This window comes from Anomaloglossus baeobatrachus, chromosome 5 (assembly GCF_048569485.1).
Source record: "Anomaloglossus baeobatrachus isolate aAnoBae1 chromosome 5, aAnoBae1.hap1, whole genome shotgun sequence".
Taxonomy (NCBI): Eukaryota; Metazoa; Chordata; class Amphibia; order Anura; family Aromobatidae; genus Anomaloglossus; species Anomaloglossus baeobatrachus.
This window is the reverse complement of record NC_134357.1, coordinates 65978394-66001497: the sequence shown is the minus strand read 5'-3', so window position 1 is coordinate 66001497 and position 23104 is coordinate 65978394. Positions and strand designations below refer to the sequence as shown.

General features: G+C 43.1%; 1 protein-coding gene across 1 annotated transcript; it reads right to left on the bottom strand.

Annotated features, from left to right (window-relative positions):
- Positions 1 to 144: 144 nt before the first annotated feature.
- CYP26C1 (cytochrome P450 family 26 subfamily C member 1) lies at positions 145 to 23014 on the bottom strand. The gene is made up of 7 exons (XM_075348573.1): positions 22944 to 23014; positions 21978 to 22394; positions 20082 to 20306; positions 19407 to 19682; positions 16390 to 16545; positions 7893 to 8468; positions 145 to 4442 (listed from the first exon to the last, which is right to left on the bottom strand). Exons 2-7 carry the CDS (start codon positions 22182 to 22184, stop codon positions 4071 to 4073), a joined length of 1812 nt encoding a protein of 603 aa, XP_075204688.1. The 5' UTR covers positions 22185 to 22394; positions 22944 to 23014; the 3' UTR covers positions 145 to 4070.
- Between the last annotated feature and the right edge of the window lie 90 nt (positions 23015 to 23104).

Sequence of the window (23104 nt, the reverse complement as noted above, 5' to 3'; positions counted from 1 at the left end):
TCATTATATAAATTACCCTTTTGGTAGTGGGATCTATGAAATACTCTTCCACCAATTGGTGTACATACAGTGCTGGCCAAAAGTATTGGCACCCCTGCAATTCTGTCAGATAATACTCAGTTTCTTCTTGAAAATGATTGCAATTACAAATTCTTTGGTATTATTATCTTCATTTAATTTGTCTTCAATGAAAAAAAGAAAAAAAAATTGTCATAAAGCCAAATTGGATATAATTCCACACCAAACATAAAAAAGGGGGTGGACAAAAGTATTGGAACTGTTTGAAAAATCATCTGATGCTTTTCTAATTTGTGTAATTAACAGCACCTGTAACTTACCTGTGGCACCTAACAGGTGTTGGCAATAACTAAATCACACTTGCAGCCAGTTGACATGGATTAAAGTCGACTCAACCTCTGTCCTGTGTCCTTGTGTGTACCACATTGAGCATGGAGAAAAGAAAGAAGACCAAAAAGCTGTCTGAGGACTTGAGAATCCAAATTGTGAGGAAGCATGAGCAATCTCAAGGCTACAAGTCCATCTCCAAAGACCTGAAAGTTCCTGTGTCTACGGTGCGCAGTGTCATCAAGAAGTTTAAAGCCCATGGCACTGTGGCTAACTTCCCTTGATATGGAAGGAAAAGGAAAATTGACGTGAGATTTCAACGCAAGATTGTGCGGATGGTGGATAAAGAACTTCGACTAACATCCAAACAAGTTCTCAAGCTGCCCTGCAGTCCGAGGGTACAACAGTGTCAACCCGTACTATCCGTCGGCGTCTGAATGAAAAGGGACTGTATGGTAGGATACCCAGGAAGACCCCACTTCTTACCCCGAGACATTAAAAAGCCAGGCTGGATTTTGCCAAAACTTACCTGAGAAAGCCTAAAACGTTTTGTAAGAATGTTCTCTGGTCAGATGAGACAAAAGTAGAGCTTTTTGGGAAAAGCCATCAACATAGAGTTTACAGGAAAAAAAAAGAGGCATTCAAAGAAAAGAACACGGTCCCTACAGTCAAACATGGTGGAGGTTCCCTGATGTCTTGGGGTTGCTTTGCTGCCTCTGGCACTGGACTGCTTGACCGTGTGCATGGCTTATGAAGTATGAAGACTACCAACAAATTTTGCAACATAATGTAGGGCCCAGTGTGAGAAAGCTGGGTCTCCCTCAGAGGTCATGGGTCTTCCAGCAGGACAATGACCCAAAACACACTTCAAAAAGCACTAGAAAATGGTTTCAGAGAAAGCACTGGAGACTACTAAAGGGGCCAGCAATGAGTCCAGACCTGAATCCCATAGAACACCTGTGGAGAGATCTCAAAATGGCAGTTTGGAGAAGGCACCGTTCAAATCTCAGGGACTTGGAGCAGTTTGCCAAAAAAGAATGGTCTAAAATTCCAGCAGAGCATTGTAAGAAACTCATTGATGGTTACCGGAAGCGGTTGTTCCCAGTTATTTTGGCTAAAGGTTGTGCAACCAAGTATTAGGCTAAGGGTGCCAATACTTTTGTCTGGCCCATTTTTGGAGTTTTGTGTGAAATGATCGATGATTTGATTTTTGTTTCATTCTCTTTTGTGTTTTTTTCATTGCAAGCAAAATAAATGAAGTTAATAATACCAAAGAATTTGTGATTGCAATCATTTTCAAGAAGAAAGTGAGTATTATCTGACAGAATTGCAGGGGTGCCAATACTTTTTGCCAGCACTGTAGAAGAGAAGGAACCCTAGAGAAAAGATCAAAATTGGTGCCCCTTTATGGTGCCGGGGTTTGCCAAAGGCCTAGTGGTTGTTTGACCGTTCAACACTCTTTGGTTGACTTCCGACGACCGCTGACTGCCCATGACCGCTGACTATCAGACATGATTAGGTAAGTGTGCTCATCCTCATGGCAGACGTGTGCCGAAGGTGCCTGCTATTACACCCACTAGTCTGGTCGGTAAAACGACCAAACTAGAGAATGCTGTATACTGTATATATTAATGTATTATTTTTCTATTTTTTTTTTTACTGAACCGGAGGTCCATGTGAAAAGTAGCCTATGTACTAGTTCACACGAGTAACATTGGTCCAGATACTGTGCATGTTATCTCCATTTTTTTTTTTTTTAAATACAGCACACAGACCGAAAATACGTTAAATGTGAGCGTACCCTTACCATGAGTACTTGGCCATTTACCCACCCATAGTATAGTAAAAATTCAGTTCTTCTGGAAAGGGGAGTCTAGTACAGGGTCACATCACACAGTAACAAAGGGAATAGGATCAACCAGGCTGGTCTCAATTTTTAAAAGAGAAACACAAGGTGTATGTATATATATATATGTCACAAACACCCTTGGGTAAAAGAGGTGACCCCAGTATGGTACCATAAGATATAACTGAAGAAAGGAAGAAGCCTCCAGCGTCTAAGAAATTTCATTTAAATACTCACCTACTGCCTTTCTTGGTCGCTGGAGGCTTCCTCCTTTCTTCTGATATCCGACCTGGACCAGGGTGGCTCTGTGAACCGGCTGCAAGCTCCACTTAGATCCAACTATGGGCATCTAAATTGTTTTATAGATATAACCCCCATGCACATAATATAGCTAACATATGAGCACTCAGTTGGCAGTCCCCTGTCTCTCTAAAATCCCCCCATAAAAGTAACCTTTCGGCTTGGCTAAATGTTTGGGCTTTCAAAGTCGAGAGCATCTTTTCTCCTAAATAACCAAAGGGCTGAGTGTAAAAATTAAATCTGTCTGACTCTTATCGCCTCCGACATCATCTATTGGGAGGCCTTCATGTACATTACACCCTCCTCGGAGCCCTCCAGACTTTAGTCTATCTGTTTGGGGGCTTTTAATATCCTCTTATTCGTTTACTAGTCACCTACACTCTAAAATCTAATAATTATCAGTTCTTTGCAATGATAAACCAAATTTTAATTCTTTGCATAATTATCATTTCTGCTAATCAACTGGCTACAGACCGTAGATAGTTGGCCAAGGAGTAACCTGTCTGATTTTGGAGATTTCCATGTTTTTGGTCTGTGTGCAATGGATCCATAGACCATTGTAAGGACTTGATGTAATAAACAGTAAGTGACCGACCGGTAAACCAGTTCAGTAGTACTTAATATCTATGGCCCTTGGCAATTACATTGTTTTGAATTTCATTTGTTTTACATGTTGGACCCAAATCATAATCCTTAATCAGCACTTAATGAAGGAGCAGCCTTCATCTTCCATAAACAGCACCACTTATGGTCATGTCTGGTTTTGGAGCTTAGTCTTACTCCAATAAATAGGTCCGGGATGTAACAACAAGCACAGATTATGGACAACACCGGACATGTTAGTGGAAGAAAGCAGCCCTAATTGTCTAATCTGATCCCTGGTTGTGGGTTTGTTTGATATTTTAGCCCCTCGGGATGAAAGTCCAAGAGTCGAAGTGCTATATTTTAAGCCTATGACCACTTCAGACAGCCACCATTGACTTAGATTGTCTAACGTGTTGGAAATTGTATCCATTAAGAGAAGGATCAGACCTTGGCAATGTTTGGCACCACCAATGGCACCATTGGGTCTATGAATCGGGAAATGGCTCACTAAGCGTAAGTGTTGATGAGACCATTCGACCTCCATGACCAAAATTCACCAACATGGGATCTACCAGATGTTAAAGCAAAACTTCTAGATCTGATGTCTCACCAGTTGGGCTGAGAACACTGCCAATAGAGTGGAATTTGTTTTTTAGATCTTTCTAAGGCAAGCTTTTTATTATTTTGGACAGGACTTCTCCAAGATTAGTCTAAGTGGTAAAGCGCTAACACCAAGGTGACATTTTGTATGAAGATACCTCTTTAGATTACAAGCCAGAATACACAGAACTCAGATGTCAGAAATGTAATGTCTTCCCCTTACAGCTCAGCGTCACCCACATCTGTTTTAATGACTAATTACATATAAATATTACTTTATAAATAATAAAATATTTTCACCTACATTACAGATAGTACAGACCCCCCTGCTGGGAATCCAGAAGGAAATAATTTAGGATAAGTGTTAGGAGCACGGCTGGTTTTTCGGGAGTGATCATAATTTTTCAGACATTGTGTCATTGTCACTAGAAGTTAAAAATCGGAAGCAGAGCTGCAGTCCGTCCACAGGGTGCACTATGGGGACAGTTTGCATTTTAGGGAAAGTTGGTGTAGCCAATTCCCATTTGGCAGTGCCCACAAGCTCAATCGTGAGAATTTTCAATATGGTTTGTGCGAGTTCTTTTCCGATACAGCTACGAATGCCACCTCCAAAAGGGATGTAATTAAATCTGCTGGCTTTGCCTTCATCTCTTTCTGTACGGAACCGATCTGGGTCAAAAGAGTCAGCGTTCTGATAAATTGCTGCGGTCTCATGGGTATCTCTTATACTGTACATGACACTCCAACCTTTTGGGATTTGGTAACCCTGTAAGATAAACAATATGTTATCAGAAAGAGTTAAAACAAAAGCTACATCAAGTAACACACAAAAAAACACTAAGAAATGTGCGTAAATATTTTCATCCAACCCCCAGCAGTCTCTGTGGCTAATAGTAACCAGAGTTCTCCTTTTAACCAAAAGGGGGCGATCAAGGAACATCCTTGGGAGGAAGACATTCCTTCAGATTCATCGAAGGATTCCATGATTCCAAGACGTGAGGTTTTAGTTTCAGTACAGCTGGATTCCTGGATGTGTTGCTCTATGTTTAGTAATTCCCAAAGAAATATGGATTGTATATGTTATGATTTGTGGGGAGAGGTAGACTAGGGAATGGGGTTTTATCACAGACACAAGTTTTCAAGAGTGACCCCTAATTGCAGCAGGTCAGTTAAAAGATTGACTTAAGTTCAGAAATAGGTAAAATTGCAAAGTGCTTGTAAAAACAAAAAAAAATGTACATCTATTAATGAAGCCCTCCCATGAAATTTCCACCACCCATCTGTGTATATGGGTATGTACTGTAGTGTCAGTGCGTTAATTTACTCATCTATCACACCTCCCTCTCTGGTATCCAGTGCCGCACCTCACCTCAGTGATGTCACCTCTCTCCGGATGACTATCTGTTGCCTGAAGTCTCTTTTACAATGTAAGTCTATAGACTAGAGCCTTGTTTTGAGGCTCTATAGACTTACAAAGTAAAAGTCACTTCTGAGTCACTCAGAGTGCAGTGTGATCCGAAGAGTCTGCAGAAGGGGTGACGTCACTCAAAGGAGGAGTGGGGCTGGATACCAGAGAAGGCAGCGGTAGGTGAGTATAATAACACTGCAGTACACCGGTATAGGGGAAAAAAAGTTCATGGGAACCCTGTTTTAGGTTCTCAAGAACTGCGAGACTTTACATTTTATAGTGTACAGCTCATTGCCAAGGTTTCTGGTCTTTGTATGGTCTCAGAGTGGCTGGTTACCCAGCATGGAGCTTGCCACGAGTATGATCTATGCCAGTGTGCCCCAACTCCAGTCCTTAAAAACCACCATCAGTGCATGTTTTCAGGATTTCCTTAGTGTTGCACAGGTGATAAATTATTCACCTGCACAGATGATAATACCAACACATGTGCAATGCTGAGAAAATCCTGAAAACTTGCAATGTTGGTGGCTCCTGAGGACTGGGGTTGGGGAACATTGCTCTCTATGCTTTTCAGCCAGATCCAGCCTGCTTCGGTCTCACTGAACTTCTCCCGTGAAGCAGAAGAAAAGTTGCCATCGCTAGCAGCTTGGGAGAGCGCTATTTAGCTCAGTGTTGCAACCATGCAAACTGTCAGTCTTCAGAAGTGCACCGTCCCCATCTTAGCAGGCAGTGGGTGGCCGAGGAACAGTGCGCTCCTGAAGCTGCGTACTGAGAACAGCGCTTTAATTCTGTATAACTTGGTTGTGTGACCCAAGGCCCCCAATACACAATAGAACAAGGTTGGCCGATCCCACCGATTTCAACAGGACATGTACAAAGTCCTCTCGACTCTTTTTGGACAGATGACATTGGGTAGAGAAGGACCAGGTTTGTGGAATTTTAATTCTCAATCCTTTATGTCTCGTCTAAAGGGGTCTAACGGCGGCTTACTTCACTTTCCCCATTGAAAACATACATGTTCGACACAACTAATATATGGGGGAGGTGCGGAGGTGGGATGACTTATTGATGTGTATAGCCAGCTTAATTGGGTATTCTAGTAAGAGTAAAGGCTGCTTTACACGCAGCGACATCGCTAGCGATGTCGCTCGTGAAAGCACCTGTCCCCGTCGTTTGTGCGTCACGGGCAAATCGCTGCCCGTGGGGGACAAAATCGCTAGTACCCGTCACACTACTTACCTTCCTAGCGACGTCGCTGTGGGCGGCGACCAACCTCTTTTTTAAGCGGGAGGTTCGTTCGCCGTCACAGTGACGTCACACAGCGGCCCGCCAATAGAAGCGGAGGGGCGGAGACCAGCCGCATTAACGACACGCCCACCTCATTGCTGGCAGGACGCAGGTACGCTGTTATTCGTCGTTCCAGGGGTGTCACACGTAGCGAATTGTACTACCTCAGGAACAACGAACAACCTGCGTCCTGCACCAGCAACGATATTTGGGAAATGAACGATGTGTCAACGATCAATGATTAGGTGAGTAATTTTGATCGTTAACACTTGCTCATAGACTGTGTCGCTAACGACGCCGGATGTGCGTCACGAATTCCGTGACCCCGACGACATATCGTTAGCGATATCGTTGCGTGTAAAGCCCACTTTAGTTATCACCTACCCACAGGTAATAATATCATCATAGGATTGTTGATGATAATCCCTAGATCGATGGGGTCTGAATGTTGAGGCCACCACTGATCTCAAGAGCAGGGGAATCCTGTTCGAATGTGATCAAGTATATACACTGGCCTACTATTCATTATCTATGGGAATGTCGGAGATGGCACAGCGCTGTACTCGGCAATCTCCAACAGTACCATAGAGAATACAAGAAGTGGCTTTGGCATACTCGGTCTCTGCTATATTTATAGAGGACCTTTCACTGGATTTTTTATTCATATAAATCGAGTAACTCTATAAAACTGATTGGCACTGCTTCATTGATTCTGGAACAGCTTTTCTTTCTCTTCTGTGCCCCTCTGTTCTATAGTTTTGTCTTTTGGAAAAAATGGTGTAACCTTGCCTTTCCACCAACTGGACGGATTCCACAGAACTTCTCGGTAGGTACAGCTGTGTTTTGACTGGACGCAAAGCCCATAGCGGTGTTTGGTAGTAGACACCGATTTGGTTAAAGGGAAAACGTGCACCGTTCTAACCAGGGGGCATAACTTTAGAATAGAGGGGCACAGAATAAAAAGAAAAACATCCAGAATCAGTGCCGACTACAAAAACTGGAAGACAAACTCCGTTTTTCTTTATAAAATTCATTAAAAGGTCCACCTTCACCTGTACTAGCAATTGATTGGATTTCAGAAGTCAAATCCCCAAACTATCTGGTAGTGATCACCTGTCACCTTGGAAGAGGTTGAAATATATCATCAATGGCCTGAAGAAGATCATATTCCAACCAGATTTTGCCCAGTTAGAGATTTCTCAGTTTTTATTTTAATTTGAGCCCCTGATACATTGTGGTATTACGTAATCCCCTCTAATATGTATTACACTTTGATACGATCTATGGGAAAGGGTTAATACTATCAACACACTTGGAAGTCATGCTCACAGGGCATCATCTTACGTGTTTATACAGCACCACTCCTGCTCACACAAAACCATACATTAAGCCATGCTTCCTGAATATCCATTTCATACAAACATGCTGCATACAATAAGGCACTGAACATGCCCATAGAAAACCAACTTGTACTCGATTTCCCCTGAGATATTCCCTGGAAAGTAAAAAGTTCATACTCACATCCAGTTCAAAGGTCTGCAGAGCCGTCCTGTATCCTCCAGAGACCGGTGGGAGCAGTCTCAGAACTTCCTTCACTACACAATCCAAATATTGAAGCCCCTTCAGTTTCTCCAAAGTCAGGTTCAAGTGACAACGACATTGACACGTGGAGCCCTCCTCTTCTTCTGGAAACGTGGTGGAACCCAACTGGTCAGGCGAGTCCTGCCGGCATAGTCCATTATTGCAGTGGTGTTCCCATTGCATGCCCTCTTGGGTTCTGCTCCTTAAAATCTGTTCTCTTTCATTTCTATCTGCTAAGATGAGTTTTGTCTGCTCCCATATCTGTTTCACGTGTCCTTCTGAACCCAGCAGGATGGATGAATGGCAGCCAGCGGTCACGCACTGCTCCTCGACACCGTTATTATTGGGATTGTCTGAAGAATGGAGACAGTGGCATTGCTTGATTAAGCTGTGTGATGCCAGTTCCTGTCGAAGCGTGTGTATAGAAGACGGATGTTTGAGTAAGAGAAGTATGAGCGACGTGCTGGCACTAGCCGTGGTGAAGAAGGCAGCGAACATAAGCTCAATGGCTGATTCCTAGCAAGAGATAAAAAATATAATGCAATAAAATATCAGGAGAAGATAATAACGATAACTGGCTGGGCTACAAAACATCTGCCATCATATGATGCAACCTGGAGCGAGTGACCATTGGGGACCACTATCAATGACATACGCGTTGAGTCAAGTGTTACTAGCGTGTCCTTTGAAAATTTGAGAAGATAAAAATGCAGAGGAAAACTATAGGGGGTGCTGGGGCCTAACCTCTATTCTACCACTTGCCTATGCAACCTCCTTATTACTCCTGAACTGTGACATCGCGGTAATCAGTATTAATATACTGTGGCACTTTGGGGCATATTTATCAAGCTACATATGCCACAATCCTGGTGGAATTTGTACCCCCCCAAAAAAACTCTTTCATGATTTGCACCATATAGATATATATATATATTATTTTTTTAAACAATTTTACGATCTATTCAACTAGGAGGCATAGCCTTGCTAAAGAAAATAAAAAGGTGTAGTTTAACGTGCAATTCCATGCGCTAAAAATGTGCGCAAATTGTGCTGCACATTACTGGCACAAAGTAAGACAAATACTAAATGATGTAAACGTATTTCCAGATTCATCATTGTCTTTGCGCCTTATATCCAGAGTAAGGGGCACTTTGCACACTACGACATCGCAGGTGCGATGTCGGAGGGGTCATGTCGAAAGTGACGCACTTCCGGCGTCGCACTCGACATCGTAGTGTGTAAATCCTAGATGATACGATTAACGAGCGCAAAATCGTCGTAATCGTATCATCGGTGTAGTGTCTGGGAATTCCATAATTACGCGACTGCGACAGGTACGATGTTGTTCCTCATTCTTGCGGCAGCACACATCACTGTGTGTGAAGCCGCAGGAGCGAGGAACATCTCGTACCTGCGTCCTGCAGCTCACACCGGCTATGCGGAAGGACAGAGGTGGGCGGGATGTTTACGTCCCGCTCATCTCCGCCCCTCCGCTTCTATTGGCCGCCTGCCGTGTAACGTCGCTATGACGCCGCACGACCCGCCCCCTTAATAAGGAGGTGGGTCGCCGGCCAGATCGACGTCGCAAGGCAGGTGAGTCCATGTGAAGCTGCTGTAGCGATAATGTTCGCTACGGCTGCTATCACAAGATATCGCTGCTGCGACAGGGGAGGGGACTATCATGCTCGGCATCGCTACAATCGCCTAGCGATGTCGTTGTGTGCAAAGTGCCCCTAAGAATGGTTCTTCTGGAAAATTGCTCCATCCAAGTGCGCTATTTGGAAGAATTTTGTGTAAAAACAGCAACTAATACCACAAGACAAAAAAAGAAAAGTAACTTGCAAATGTTGAATCAGGGATTACGCTTATTAGTGATGAGCGGGCACTACCGTGCTCAGGTGCTCGGTACTCATAACTAGTGATGAGCAAACACTACCATGTTCAGGTGCTTGGTACTTGTAACTAGTGATGAGCGAGCACTACCATGCTCGGGTGCTCATTATTTTTAACTAGTGATGAGCGGGCACTACCATGCTCGGGTGCTCAGTACTCGTAACTAGTGATGAGCGAGCACTACCATGCTCGGGTGCTCAGTACTCATAACTAGTGATGATTGGCCACTACCATACTCGAGTGCACTACCATACTCAAGTGCTCGGTAGTCATAACTAGTGATGAGGAGCGCTATCATGCTCTGGTGCTCGGTACTCGTAACTAGTGATGAGCGGACACTACCATGCTTGAGTGCTCGGTACTTATAACTAGTGATGAGCGAACACTACCATGTCCAGGTGCTCAGTTTTTATAACTAGTGATGAGCAAACACAACTATGTTTGGGTGCTTGGTTCTCGTAACTAGTGATGAGAGAGCACTACCATGCTTGGGTGCTTGGTATTCCTAGCCAGCATTTGGGCGCTCAACTCGTGTACCGAGTGTAATGGAAGTCAATGGGGAACTCAAGCATTTTTCTGCAAGATCTTCGCAACTCCAGCAGCGCACGTCTGAGTGTCCAACTGATCGTTGCAAGTACAGAGCATGGTAGTGCCCGCTTATCACTAGTTGAGAATAGAGAGCACCTGAGCATGGTAGTGCTCACTCATGACTAGTTATGAGTACCAAGCATGGCAGTGCCGGTTCATCACTGGTTATGAGTACTGAGCACCCGAGCATGGTAGTGCCCACTCATCACTGGTTACGAGTACCGAGCACCCGAGCATGGTATTGCCCACTCATCACTGGTTAGGAGTACCGAGCACCCGAGCATGGTATTGCCCACTCATCACTGGTTAGGAGTACCGAGCACCCGAGCATGGTATTGCCCACTCATCACTGGTTAGGAGTACCGAGCACCCGAGCATGGTATTGCCCACTCATCACTGGTTAGGAGTACCGAGCACCCGAGCATGGTATTGCCCACTCATCACTGGTTAGGAGTACCGAGCACCCGAGCATGGCAGTGCCCGCTCATCACTGGTTAGGAGTACCGAGCACCCGAGCATGGTATTGCCCACTCATCACTGGTTAGGAGTACCGAGCACCCGAGCATGGTATTGCCCACTCATCACTGGTTAGGAGTACCGAGCACCCGAGCATGGTAATGCCAGCTCATCACTACTGTCTAGTATAAGTTTGCTGAGAATTAGAGCACTTTGATAAATATGCCTTAATTTGCAATAATTCTTTCCAATGGCTTCAAGATATTTATTACACCCGGGCTGTGATGTCAGTGTGTTTGTTCCTGTTTTCTGTCAACACTTTGTGTATCGATCTGACATCAGTGAGTTTTATTTCTGTATTGTGACATTGGTGAGTTTGGACATCATTGTAAGTAATATTCCTGTGATGAATCTCTGTGTGCATTTTCAGAGGTGTAAGTATGGGAGGTTCAGTGGTTACAGTTAAAGAAAATCTATCACCAGTTCGGTCTAAATCCATGTCTGCAGTCAGTCTATGTGACTGCAGACTTATGAGTCCTCATACGGCACACACTGTGCACACACGTTTAAGAGCTCAATACTCGAAAAGGGCAGATTGGACGCTCGGACCGGCTCGACTCGTGTACCGAAGATCTTCTGTAAAAATGCTCCAGTCACGTGGCCGCGATTATATGATTGGCAGATTCCCTGCCACAAGTTAGTGGCAAAACCACTCAAAAGTGCTCCGAATCCCCTCCCCTCTTAAAATGTAGAAATCAGGCCTATACTTCTGGGTTGTGAGATCTCACTTTTTGAACTATCCAGCTCGGTCACGTACTTTACTAATCTGCTACTGTAATTGCTCTATGACTGTTGGCTGGACCATCTGATATTGGTGGGACCGGCCAAACATCTGACGCATATGGGGGCGTCCCAACTCTCACCCGTCAGGATAGAACAATATTGAGCTAGAATTTGAAGTTTTGATTTGTTTGTTTTCAGGGGCTGTTAGTCACCTCTGGCAAATGCCATCTTGTCTGTGTTCATTGAAAACAGCTGAACACTCATGTACAGGGAAACCGGGAGCGATTGCTACCTGTAGCCCTCGATATGCATTAGGCCTCTTTCACACGTACGTGCCTCCGGTATGTGTTTGGCGGTTTTCTCACGTACCGGAGACACGTACACACGTAGAACTAGGTATTCCTATGGTTTTGGACACACGTAAGTATTTGCGCATGGAACGTGTGTCCGTTCCGTACTTACGTGTGTCCGTGTGTTTCTCACGCTGACATGTCCGTTTCCTCTCCGGCATCACGGGTATCACACGGAACGCAAACGTGTCACACATTATGCAAACGGACCACATGGATGTGTTCCGTGTGACACGCACCGGAGAGAAGACGTGTCTGTGAGAAAAAAAACAAATCTTTACTAACCTTCTCCTGCCCCCCTGTCTCTGCCGCTGCTGTCACTTGCTGCTGAACGCCGCTCATTATGCTAATTGAATATTCACTTCACTACGGCCGGAAGCAGCAGCAGCGGGGAGTCGGCAGGACCGGAGACCGAAGTTCAGCACCACGGACAGCGACGCCAGGGACAGGTGAGTAGAAAGTTCACGTATGCCATCTACAAGGCACACCGAGGGCAATACGCACCTCTGGCACGTCCGTGAAAAACGTGCGTGATTTTCACGGACGTGTAAAAGAGGCCTTGGACAGCTATCTCGGCTGGCTCTCCCATATACAGAACCGTCATTGCGACCTGTTTTCTCTATGAGAAAGCTGTTCCAGACGTGGTGGCAGTTTACCTCTAGGAAAATAAGGTGATCAGGAGTCCAAAATGTGACATGCCCACTTGCCATCTCCCCGAAGATCAGTTGGGCCACCCCTCCGCCGATACACATTCAATCACCTCTATCGGCAGGTTCGGCCAATATTCATCTAATATGTATGGGGGCTTAAATCTGTTTTTTCGGCTTGATTCAGATTATTAAAGGGTTTCTTGCTAAATGATAGGAGATCAGGTCTATAACTTATATGTACATGTAAGTGCTCATTCAGACGTCAGTGATTTTTATATTTTTTGCCTCATAAAAATATGGACTGTTCTTCATCAGTGTCTTTCATGAGTATCTTGTCCATGCATCAGTTTTTACAGCTGATTCATCAGTGTTTCTCGTAAGCAAAAAAAATAAAAAATAAAAATTGATGGCAGTCTTTCAAGCAGAGAATCGGTGAAATCTGGGTAGCACGGTTTTTTTTTATAGACTTGCATTGGCAAATTAAATCCGTGCCTTGGATCAAAACTGGACATGACTCTGTGCCGTGTTCCGGACCACTCATTACGTAAAAATACATGGACATGTCAATAACCTGTAAGCACTTTTATTGAAAAATAAGGATAGAATGCGCACAAGAAATACCGCCATCTGAATGAGCCCTTATAATATGCTGTTGTGGATTTTTGTAGGATCTCGGGAACACGTCCGATAATGTACCAATAATAACCTACAATCTGCCATCTATCTATATTCCAGGTTTATATAATGCTCCTGAGGCCGCATCCCTCACTTTTATGGGAGGGGGGTTGCTTAATTTCTGCTCGGCTGAAAGCCCTTATAAAAACCTAGGTGGCAGGAACTATAAAAATTGTAAATGTCATGACTCTGACATCTGCACATATAATTTATACATGTAAATGTTGCCTGAATGTATTTTAAGCTTTTCCACTGCATCTGTTATTTACTCCTCCAAAATATATTTTAAAAAACATGTTTTACATATTTTTAAGACTTTGTACCTATAAATATAAAAGAAAATACAGTTTGAAGTGATATTTGTGTCCTAGGTACTGGGTGTGAATTAAGGGGTGAGGGAGTGAGAGTCATTCTGCTGTAGACCATGGTAAATGTTTAAATTAAAAAAAGGATTTTAAATATTTTATTTAAAAAAATATTTAAAAATGTAAATATAGGACGAGAAGAAGAAACTGAATTTTTGCACCACGGACCAGAATGTAATTATAGGATTTGCACATTGTAGGTGCTGTTACTGTATCTTGGTATCGGCACTGATTATTTAATACTTGTGATTAGCCGAGTGATCATAGGGATGTATGGCCAGCTCAAGTGGCTGCTTATTGATCCTTAGACCAGGGCTGGGCAAAGTACACCCCAGGGACTACATCCGGCCCACAAACCGAGAACGCTGAAGGGCTGAAAACTGTGGACCGCGAGTTGCACCGATCCCTCCACTGCTGCCCACCGCCTGACGTCACCACTATCCGCATTCTTGGGTTGCGGATAGTAGGGAATATATTGGTGAACAAGGGCTGCGTGCTCCTTCCACCAATCAGTGTGCAGAGCAGCATACGCGATGTCACATCATTGCGTCTGCTGTGTGGAGGGTTAGTGCACCAGAGGCTGGAACAGAGCGAGAGCAAGGTGTACTGTTTTTTTTTTTGTTTTTTTTCATGTGTGTATGCTCTCATACTGTAAATAGGAGGCTATATAGGGGGACAAAAAGTATATAGGAGGCTATATGGGGCTCCTGCTGTATATAGGAGGCATTGTGTGGTCTCATCCTTTATATAGTGGGCTATGTGCGCTCTCATGTTTTACATAGAGGGGCTAAGTGGGGGGCTCATACTGTATATAGGAGGATATGTGGGGTTCATCTATAAGCGAGACTGTGGGGGCTCATGCTGTATATAGGAGTCTTTGTGGGGGCTCATACTGTATAAAGAAAGGCTATGTGGGGGCTCGTTTTATATAGAGGGGCTATACAGGGTGCTGATACTGCATATAGGAGGATATGTGGGGCTCATGTATATAGGAAGTTATGTGAAGACTCAAAGTATATAGGAGGCCATGTGGGGCTCATGCTGTATATAGGAGGCTTTGTGGGGACTCATGTTTTATAGAGAGGGACTATGTCGTCAGGGACTCATACTATATATAGGAGGCTATGTGGGGCTCATGCTGTATATAGGAGGCTTCGTGGGGTTCATAAAGAATATAGAAAGCTATATGGGGCTCCTGCAGTATATAGGAGGCTTTGTGGGAGCTCAGCCTGTATATAGGGTGCTATGTGCGGACTCATATTTTATATAGAGGGGCTATGTGGGGACTCATACTGTATATCGAGGGGCTATGTGGGATGCTATATAGGAGGTTATATGGGACTCCTGTTGTATATAGTAGGTTTTGAGGAGGCTCATCCTATATATAGGGGCTAAAGGCCCCGTCACACTAAGCAACATCGCTAGCAACATCGCTGCTAACGAACAACTTTTGTGACGTTGCTAGCGATGTTGCTTAGTGTGACATCCAGCAACAACCTGGCCCCTGCTGTGAGGTCGTTGGTTGTTGCTGAATGTCCTGGGCCATTTTTTAGTTGTTGCTGTCCCGCTGTGAAGCACAGATCGCTGTGTGTGACAGCGAGACAGCAACTAAATGTGCAGGCAGCAGGAGCCGGCTTCTGCGGAGGCTGGTAACCAATGTAAACATCGGGTAACCAAGAAGCCCTGTCCTTGGTTACCCGATATTTACCTTTGATACCAGCCTCCTCCGCTCTCACTGTCAGTGCCGGCTCCTGCTCTGTGCACATGTAGCTAGCTGCAGGACACATCGGGTTAATTAACCCGATGTGTGCTGTAACTAGGAGAGCAAGGAGCCAGCGCTAAGCATTGTGCTCTGCTCCCTGCTCTGTGCACATTTAGCTGCAGTACACATCGGGTAATTAACCCGATGTGTGCTGTAACTAGGAGAGCAAGGAGCCAGCGCTCAGTGTGCACTGCTCCCTGCTCTCTGCACGTGTAGCTCCGTGCAGTGGTAACCAAGGTAAATATCGGGTTGGTTACCCGATATTTACCTTAGTTACCAAGCGCAGCATCTTCCACGCGGCGCTGGGGGCTGGTCACTGGTTGCTGGTGAGCTCACCAGCAACTTGTGTAGCGACGCTCCAGCGATCGCTGCCAGGTCAGGTTGCTGGTGGGATCGCTGGAGCGTCGCAGTGTGACATCTCACCAGCGACCTCCTAGCAACTTACCAGCGATCCCTATCGTTGTTGGGATCGCTGGTAAGTTGCTTAGTGTGACTGGACCTTAAGTGTGGGCTCATATTGTATATAGGGAGCTATGTGGAGGCTCAAACTGAATGGATGGGGCTGTTTGGGCTCTCATACAGTATATAGGAGACTATGTGAAGTATCATATGGTATATAATGGATGTCAGCATATTTAATTGTGCTCAATAGTAAGTGATACAATTACTATAAAATAAGAATTATAGTTAATATTATAATTAAGCAGACTAAATTTCAGCCTCTTGGTTCAGCCTTCTCACCAGTCACGGTTTCTGAAGTGGCTCTTCGGGAAAATGAATTGCCCACCCCTGCCTTAGACTATTGCTATATTTATATGTAAGTTTTTGGTTATCTTCATTGATGATGATGTGTTAATGCCTCCAGCAGTTGTACTAATGACAAAACTTTATCATGCGGTGTTATGATTACTGCACCTTTAGCTCCTGCATGTTCAGCTCCTTGCCATTCTCTTTGGCGCTGTCAATCAAGTAGTCCAGAGCATCTTCACACACTTCAGGATCTCTCCGTGAGATTTTCTCTTTAATGGCATCTTCCATGTATTGGTGTAAAGTATCCCGAGCTTTTATACCCTGTGGAAATACATAACCTGTCAGCACTAAAAGAAAATGCAATATGAGTGTATACTTCTAAGCAACTTTGAAGAATCCGTAAATCCTCTTTTTCTGGCCATCTTAAATTCATTAATTCAGTCATTCATTCATTAACATGATGAGAGTATATTATGGCTCTACTGATGCAATCCCTTAAAGGGGATGTCCACTACTTGGACAACCCATCCTTAAATGCTATATTCTTCCTTTTCAGATAAAAAAAATAACCAGATACTTACCACATTGGCACCATTACCAGCAATATCGGTGCTGTGTCTACCAGTTTTTGCATAAGTACTGCAGACGATCAGCAGCTGGTAATGGGTTTCAGTACTCACACTTCACTCAGAAATTTGGGGCAAGTGGCCACTGATTGTCTGCAGCGCTGACACCAAATAACAATGAATGCGAACATCAGCGGATGTTGTCTGCCGTAATGATGCAGTGCAGGGGTATCTGTTTAATGTTCTTTTAATCTGGGGAATACAACACTTAAGAAGTGGCTAAAGTAGAAAACAACCCCTTGAGTATTCATGGAAAGGATCACAAATTGCAAAGCATCACAAGGGTGGACATATCAATGGTGCAAGCTGTGTGGCACAGGGGCCAGAGAGATAAGTGGGCCCAAGAGGTGAGGGAGCCCAAGAGGTATAGGGGTCGAAGAGGTAGGGTGACTGAAGAGGCAAGGGGGCCTAAGAGGTAATGGAGCCCACGAGGTAAGGCAGCCCAAGAGGTAAGGGAGCCCAAGAGGTATCTGGGCCCAAGAGGTAAAGAAGCCCAAGAGGTATGGGAGCCCAAGAGGTAAAGAAGCCCAAGAGGTATGGGGGCCCAAGAGGTAAAGGAGCCCACGAGGTAAGGCAGCCCAAGAGGTAAGGGAGCACAAACGGTATGGGGGCCCAAGAGGTAAGGGAGCCCAAAATGTATGGGGGCGTGAAAGGTAAAGGGGCCCAAGAGGTGAGGGAGCCCAAGAGGTATAGGGGCCCCAAGAGGTAGGGTGATCCAAAATGCAAGGGGGCCCAAGAGGTAAGGGAGCCAAAGAGGTAAGGGAGCCCAAGATGTATGGGGGCCCAAGAAGCGAGGGGGCCTAAGAGGTAAGGGAGCCCAAGAGGTAAAGGGGCCCAAGAGGTAAGGGTGCTCAAGAGGTCAGGGGGCCCAAGAGGTGAGGGGGCCCAAGAGATGAGGGGGCTCAAGAGGTGAGGGGGCCCAAGAGGTAAGGGGGCCTAAGAGGTATGGGAGCCCAAGAGGTAAATGGGCTCAAGAGGTCAGGGGGTCCAAATCAGTTGGAATTTTACATTATGATGAGATATTGGACTGCAAAGCCCCCATGTAATGTTCTTGCACAGGGGCCCTTTCCGTCTGTTTCCACCAGTGCTTCACATGTACCCAAATGATGCACCAGAGTCCTGCAACCTGCAGTTCATTTCTGCCTGTATGGATTTGTAGCTCTACAGTCTGAAATATGTAAGGCCTTACTGGCCGCTTCAGATCTCATTCAGACATCTGTTTTTCATGTATTTGTTCTATCGTGTTTTTCACGGATAGTATATGAACCCATTATATCCTATGGCGCTGTTCACATGTCTTTGTTTTGGTGAATTGTTTTTATACAGATGAAAATCACTCGGTTCAAACAGTTAATACAGTAGGTAAGTGGAAATATACACATACAGCTTCTGAATCGCACATCCGTATGCTGACCTCTCTTAACATCATAATGGTGGGTGGGGGACATTGCAATTTTTATTTTTTTAATTTTTTTTTTAAGCTGACCAAACACTGGTGAAATCTAATCCTGAAAACTGCTAGAAATTGGTTGTTTTTTTTTTTATTAATTCCATGTATGAGAAAAAAAACCCGACCGTGTGCACGACATCAGTCTGGACATCGGTCCAAATGGGTGAGCAGCAGAAATTTACAGTACAAGTGGATGGGAGTTTTTTCAAAACCCTAATCACATGTAATGCAAAACGTCTGCATGAAAATAGGAGCATATTGCAGGTTTTGCTTATTTTCATTGTGGAATTTACCCCATTACAATGCAAAGAGTGAAATCCGTGGAAAAAAACACTGTAGAGCATGCTGTGGATATGATCCGTTCACACACGGCAGACTTGGTGCAGATATTTCTAGTTGAATGATCACGCAAGAAGATTCCGATTTGTTTTTTGGGGGGGATTTAGGAAAATTTGTTGCCTCTGTGTCTTAGAAAAATTCCTGCTTGGCTCGGAAATAGCAGGGAATCATTAAGACCCTGCTCTGAAGAGTCCCTGGAGCTGCTCATTGTCTTGCACTCAGCTGGACAGTTAGCCGCAAGACAATGTTTTCACTCTTCTGTGTTTTCACCCTCACCGCTGATCTTACTGAACAATTACATCGCATGCCTGTTTGCTAAATGAGCAGCTGTAGGACAGCACTAAAACAGCCTATTCCGTACACTCGAATTACTATGGGGCACACGGCCTGCCCCATTCAGCATATGATTTATGGACCCTGATCCAGGCTTCTTGCTCTGTTTATGTCCATAAATTATTTTTGTTCAATATAGGGGGTCAGGTCATTATGTATGGTCCATTCATGGTGCATCACTGGCTTGTGGCGAGGTGACATTTATTGCGGGACATGTTGAGAGGCGGCAGTCCTCGGAGGATGCTGTATAGCTGGAAGTCATATTGGTCTCGCCTTCACCGCATATCTATTCCCAGTTACTTACTCTTTGTAAATGAATAGCAGCATAGCTAAAATTTGGAGAACCAGTATATAAATCATGACCTAACCAGCAAACAAGGCACTGAATGAAGAAGGAGCATGAACTGGATGTGCTTTGGATATTCAGTACATACCTTGCGGAGACCACTGAAAGGGATGTCGAGAGGGAGAGAGAAGAGATTCTCCACCAGTTGCTCAAAGACTCGGGCCAGCTCCTTAAATTGCTTCTCCCCCAGGCTTAGTCCCAGCAAAATGCGAGCAGCAATGCGGAAAGTAAGAGCTTTGGCAGAGGAGAACATGGAGATGGAGCCTGGCTCCCTGCACCAGCCATGCAACTCAAAACTCACAGCCTCCTGGATACGAGGGATGTAGCTCTCCAGCGCCGTGTGGCTGAACACCTTGGCCATAATCTAAAAATTAAGGAAGGCAATCCATTAAAAGGAACATCCCTTTATTATTCCTATAGAAAACACTTCTATAGAAAGCCATTGTGGCTCATGGATAACAAAAAATGCCACAAGTATGTTAGAAACTAAAGAACTAAAAAAGAACAGAACTTGGATATGACTACCAACTAGGTTGAGCAAAACTGTAACATCTTCATACATGTGACGAGAGCATCACAACTTGTAAAAATGCAATTATACTGGTCATATAATGGCTTAGAAGAATTAGATGGCACATGATGGTCCATTATCAGATCCAAAACCGCATGGTCTATGAAGATCATTGATAACAAATCCATATGGGCAAGAACACAATCAAAATGCAAACTTGTGAAACCATGATGGGATTTCGTTTTTACTCACTTTTCTCTTGTGTCTATGGAGTTCTCCAATGGAGTTCACCAGAGTGTTGGATCCCAGGATGATCTGGGTGCTCTGCGGCCACTGTGTACTAACCAGGTGGTGTTCTCCTAACAAGATCTTACGGACATTTTCTGCTCCGGTCACGCGAATCAATGGTTTCCCCAGCAAATGGGTTTTAAAAATGTTCCCATACTTTTCCCTTCTGGAACTGTGAAAGTTTGAGCCCTGTAAGTGGCCACAAAGTAGTAAATCACAATCAGCAAAGAGAATATATCATAGCAGGTTAATAATCCCTGGCTTATGCTACAATCAGATCAGATCTCAAAACCTTCTTATTATTAATAATATCGGTATCAATCTAATAAGGATAGATTTGGATTTGCCTCAGTAAATCTGGATTGCCAGCACTTTGGAACTACAACTTCCAGCATGGTGCCTAAGTATACACACTCTATTTATTCCTTAAACAATATTATATTCAAGCCTAAGATTACAATTACCTGAGGTCCAAGTTCTATAAACATTAAATTATAATATCAATAGCTTTAGTAATTATAGAAACCTGAGTTCTCAATGTCAGTCTTGGTAAATCTAGATTGTAAGCAGTTTGGAACTACAACTTCCAGCATGCCTCCTAAGTATACACGTTCTATTTATTCCTTAAACAATATTATATTCAAACATAGTATTACAATTACCTGAGGTCAAAGTTCTATAAACATGAAATTATATCAATAGCTTCAGTAATTATGGTAAATTAATCCCCGAATGACCTGGGGTCTCAAAGTCAGTCTTGGTAAATCTAGATTGCCAGCAGTTTGGAACTACAAGTTCCAGCAGCTTGGAACTATACTTACAGCATGGCACCCAAGTATACATATAGTATATATATTGTGTGTATGTATGTATGTATGTATGTATGTATGTATGTATATATATATATATATATATATATATATATATATAGTGTGTATGTATGTATATATATATATATATATATATAGCGTGTATGTATGTATATATATATATATATATATATATAAAATGTAGGTGTATGTGTATATATGATATATATGTGTATGCATATATATATACATATATATATATATATATATATATATATATACATACATACACATATAATGTATGTATGTGTATATATATATATATATATATATATATATATATATAGAGAGAGAGAGAGAGAGAGAGAGAGAGAGAGCGAGATAGTATGTATATATAGAGAGATATATAGTATGTGTGTGTATATATATATATATATATATATATATATATATATATATATATATATATAAATATATGTTTTACTTATTCTGTAAACAATATTATATTTGAACCTAATATTACAATTACCTGACTTCTATGAAAAAAGCATTAAGTTATAATATCAATAGCTTTAGTAATTATAGTAAAATTAATCCCTGAATAACCTGGCATCTCAATGTCAGTCTTCAGCTATCCAGCAGCTGGAAAAATATTTTGGTACTTGTGGTCCCACCATTTCTAAAAAATAATACTTATTTAGGAATTTCAGTAAATGTAAACATAATTGAGACAAATTTACATAGTCGGATTAAGTACCACTGAAAAAAGCTCTTCTGATACTTGTAGTTCTCTTAACTACAAATCCATCTAGTGACGGAGATATATTAATCTGTTGCTATTCTGCAACGTACAGATTGACGCAATTGCTACAAACACTAATTTGTTTAGTTTAGATTCCCTATAATAACAAACTACAAAAATAATACAAAGGGTTTGTTGGTACTTGTAGTTCTTCAGAGCTATAGATAAACCCATTAAGTTGTTATAACTTTGTAATTATGGCAATAGAAAGTAATACATCAGAATAAATGCATTTTTATATTTTTTTACCTGCACAAGCCAGTGAAGGGTTTCTCCAAAAAATGGCCAGCCCATGGACCCCTTGGGCAGAGGTAAATTGCTGCTGCGATCTCTAGTACTGTGCCATCTCAGGGACCATAACTGGTGAGATACAACCAGGAGTAACACCAGGGACAGGACTGATGTAAAAGCTGCTTCCAGGAATGACATATAATTGAGGTCTGTAGTGAGGAACATCTTGTCTCCAGGAGGTTGGAGGCTTCAGCTTGGTTCTTGCTTCTTATGCAATTAGTGTCACCTCCAACTGTACAAGTGACTACCAGCTCTGGAGAGTCAGCCTCACTCACTGAAAATGGTTTAATTGACACTGGGAGGCGGGTTAATTTTTTTTTTCTCTCTCTGAGATGTTTAACACTTTGATTAATCCATGAAGATCTCCCCACAGTTCTTGAATGCAAGAAGAAACAATTCAGTAAATATGAAGGAGACCTCGTCTATTCAGCCTAAAAAATAAAAAAAAACTCCAAAAAGAAAAAAAAAATGTTCTGAAGGTGATTTAAGATTTCCCTCCTCCTTTTTAAAGGAGTTATTTTTAGTCTTGAAAAGAAATAAATAGTGAGCACTGGAGATCCAGCTATGCTGATTAGAAGGCTAAAATTGCAGCTTTCACATTTTTATTATATATTTGGCATGCTGTGGAAGGTGATATATTTAGATCACCCCCATTCCTAACCAAAAAAGAGAAAAGAAAAAGCTTAACCAAGAAGATTTATTTCTGAAAGATAAGGGGCATAGCTGCAGGCTACACATCTCCAGTGCAATTTCCACATTAATATCCACCCTGCTGCTTCCTTATTCCTGCCTACAACTTAGAGGTGATAATCTAAGAAGAAAAATGTAGCTACAAAAAAGGAAGACATTTACAGTAACTTCATAAAACTTTACTAACAGGTGTTGTACAGGAGCTAGAAAGCTAAGAAGATGGGATATACTCACCAGCAGGTCTATGCAGCAGCAGCAGGAGGAGAAGGACTGATTGATGTCTTGAAGAGGGTCTAGTCTATCACTCCTAAGGACAGAGCTGAGCCTGCCTCCTGGCCAGATTTATATACATATTGGCTTATGATATGTTCCACCTTCAGGGGCTGACTTGCCTT

Excerpts from the sequence above, each read along its gene's own strand:
- CYP26C1 (XM_075348573.1), bottom strand. The coding sequence starts at position 22,184 with ATGTTCCTCACTACAGACCTCAATTATATGTCATTCCTGGAAGCAGCT. Across the intron at positions 19,683-20,081 it reads TCCATAGACACAAGAGAAAA|ATTATGGCCAAGGTGTTCAG; the intron begins GTGAGTAAAAAC and ends CTTAATTTTTAG. Across the intron at positions 16,546-19,406 it reads CTTTCAGTGGTCTCCGCAAG|GGTATAAAAGCTCGGGATAC; the intron begins GTATGTACTGAA and ends GTATTTCCACAG.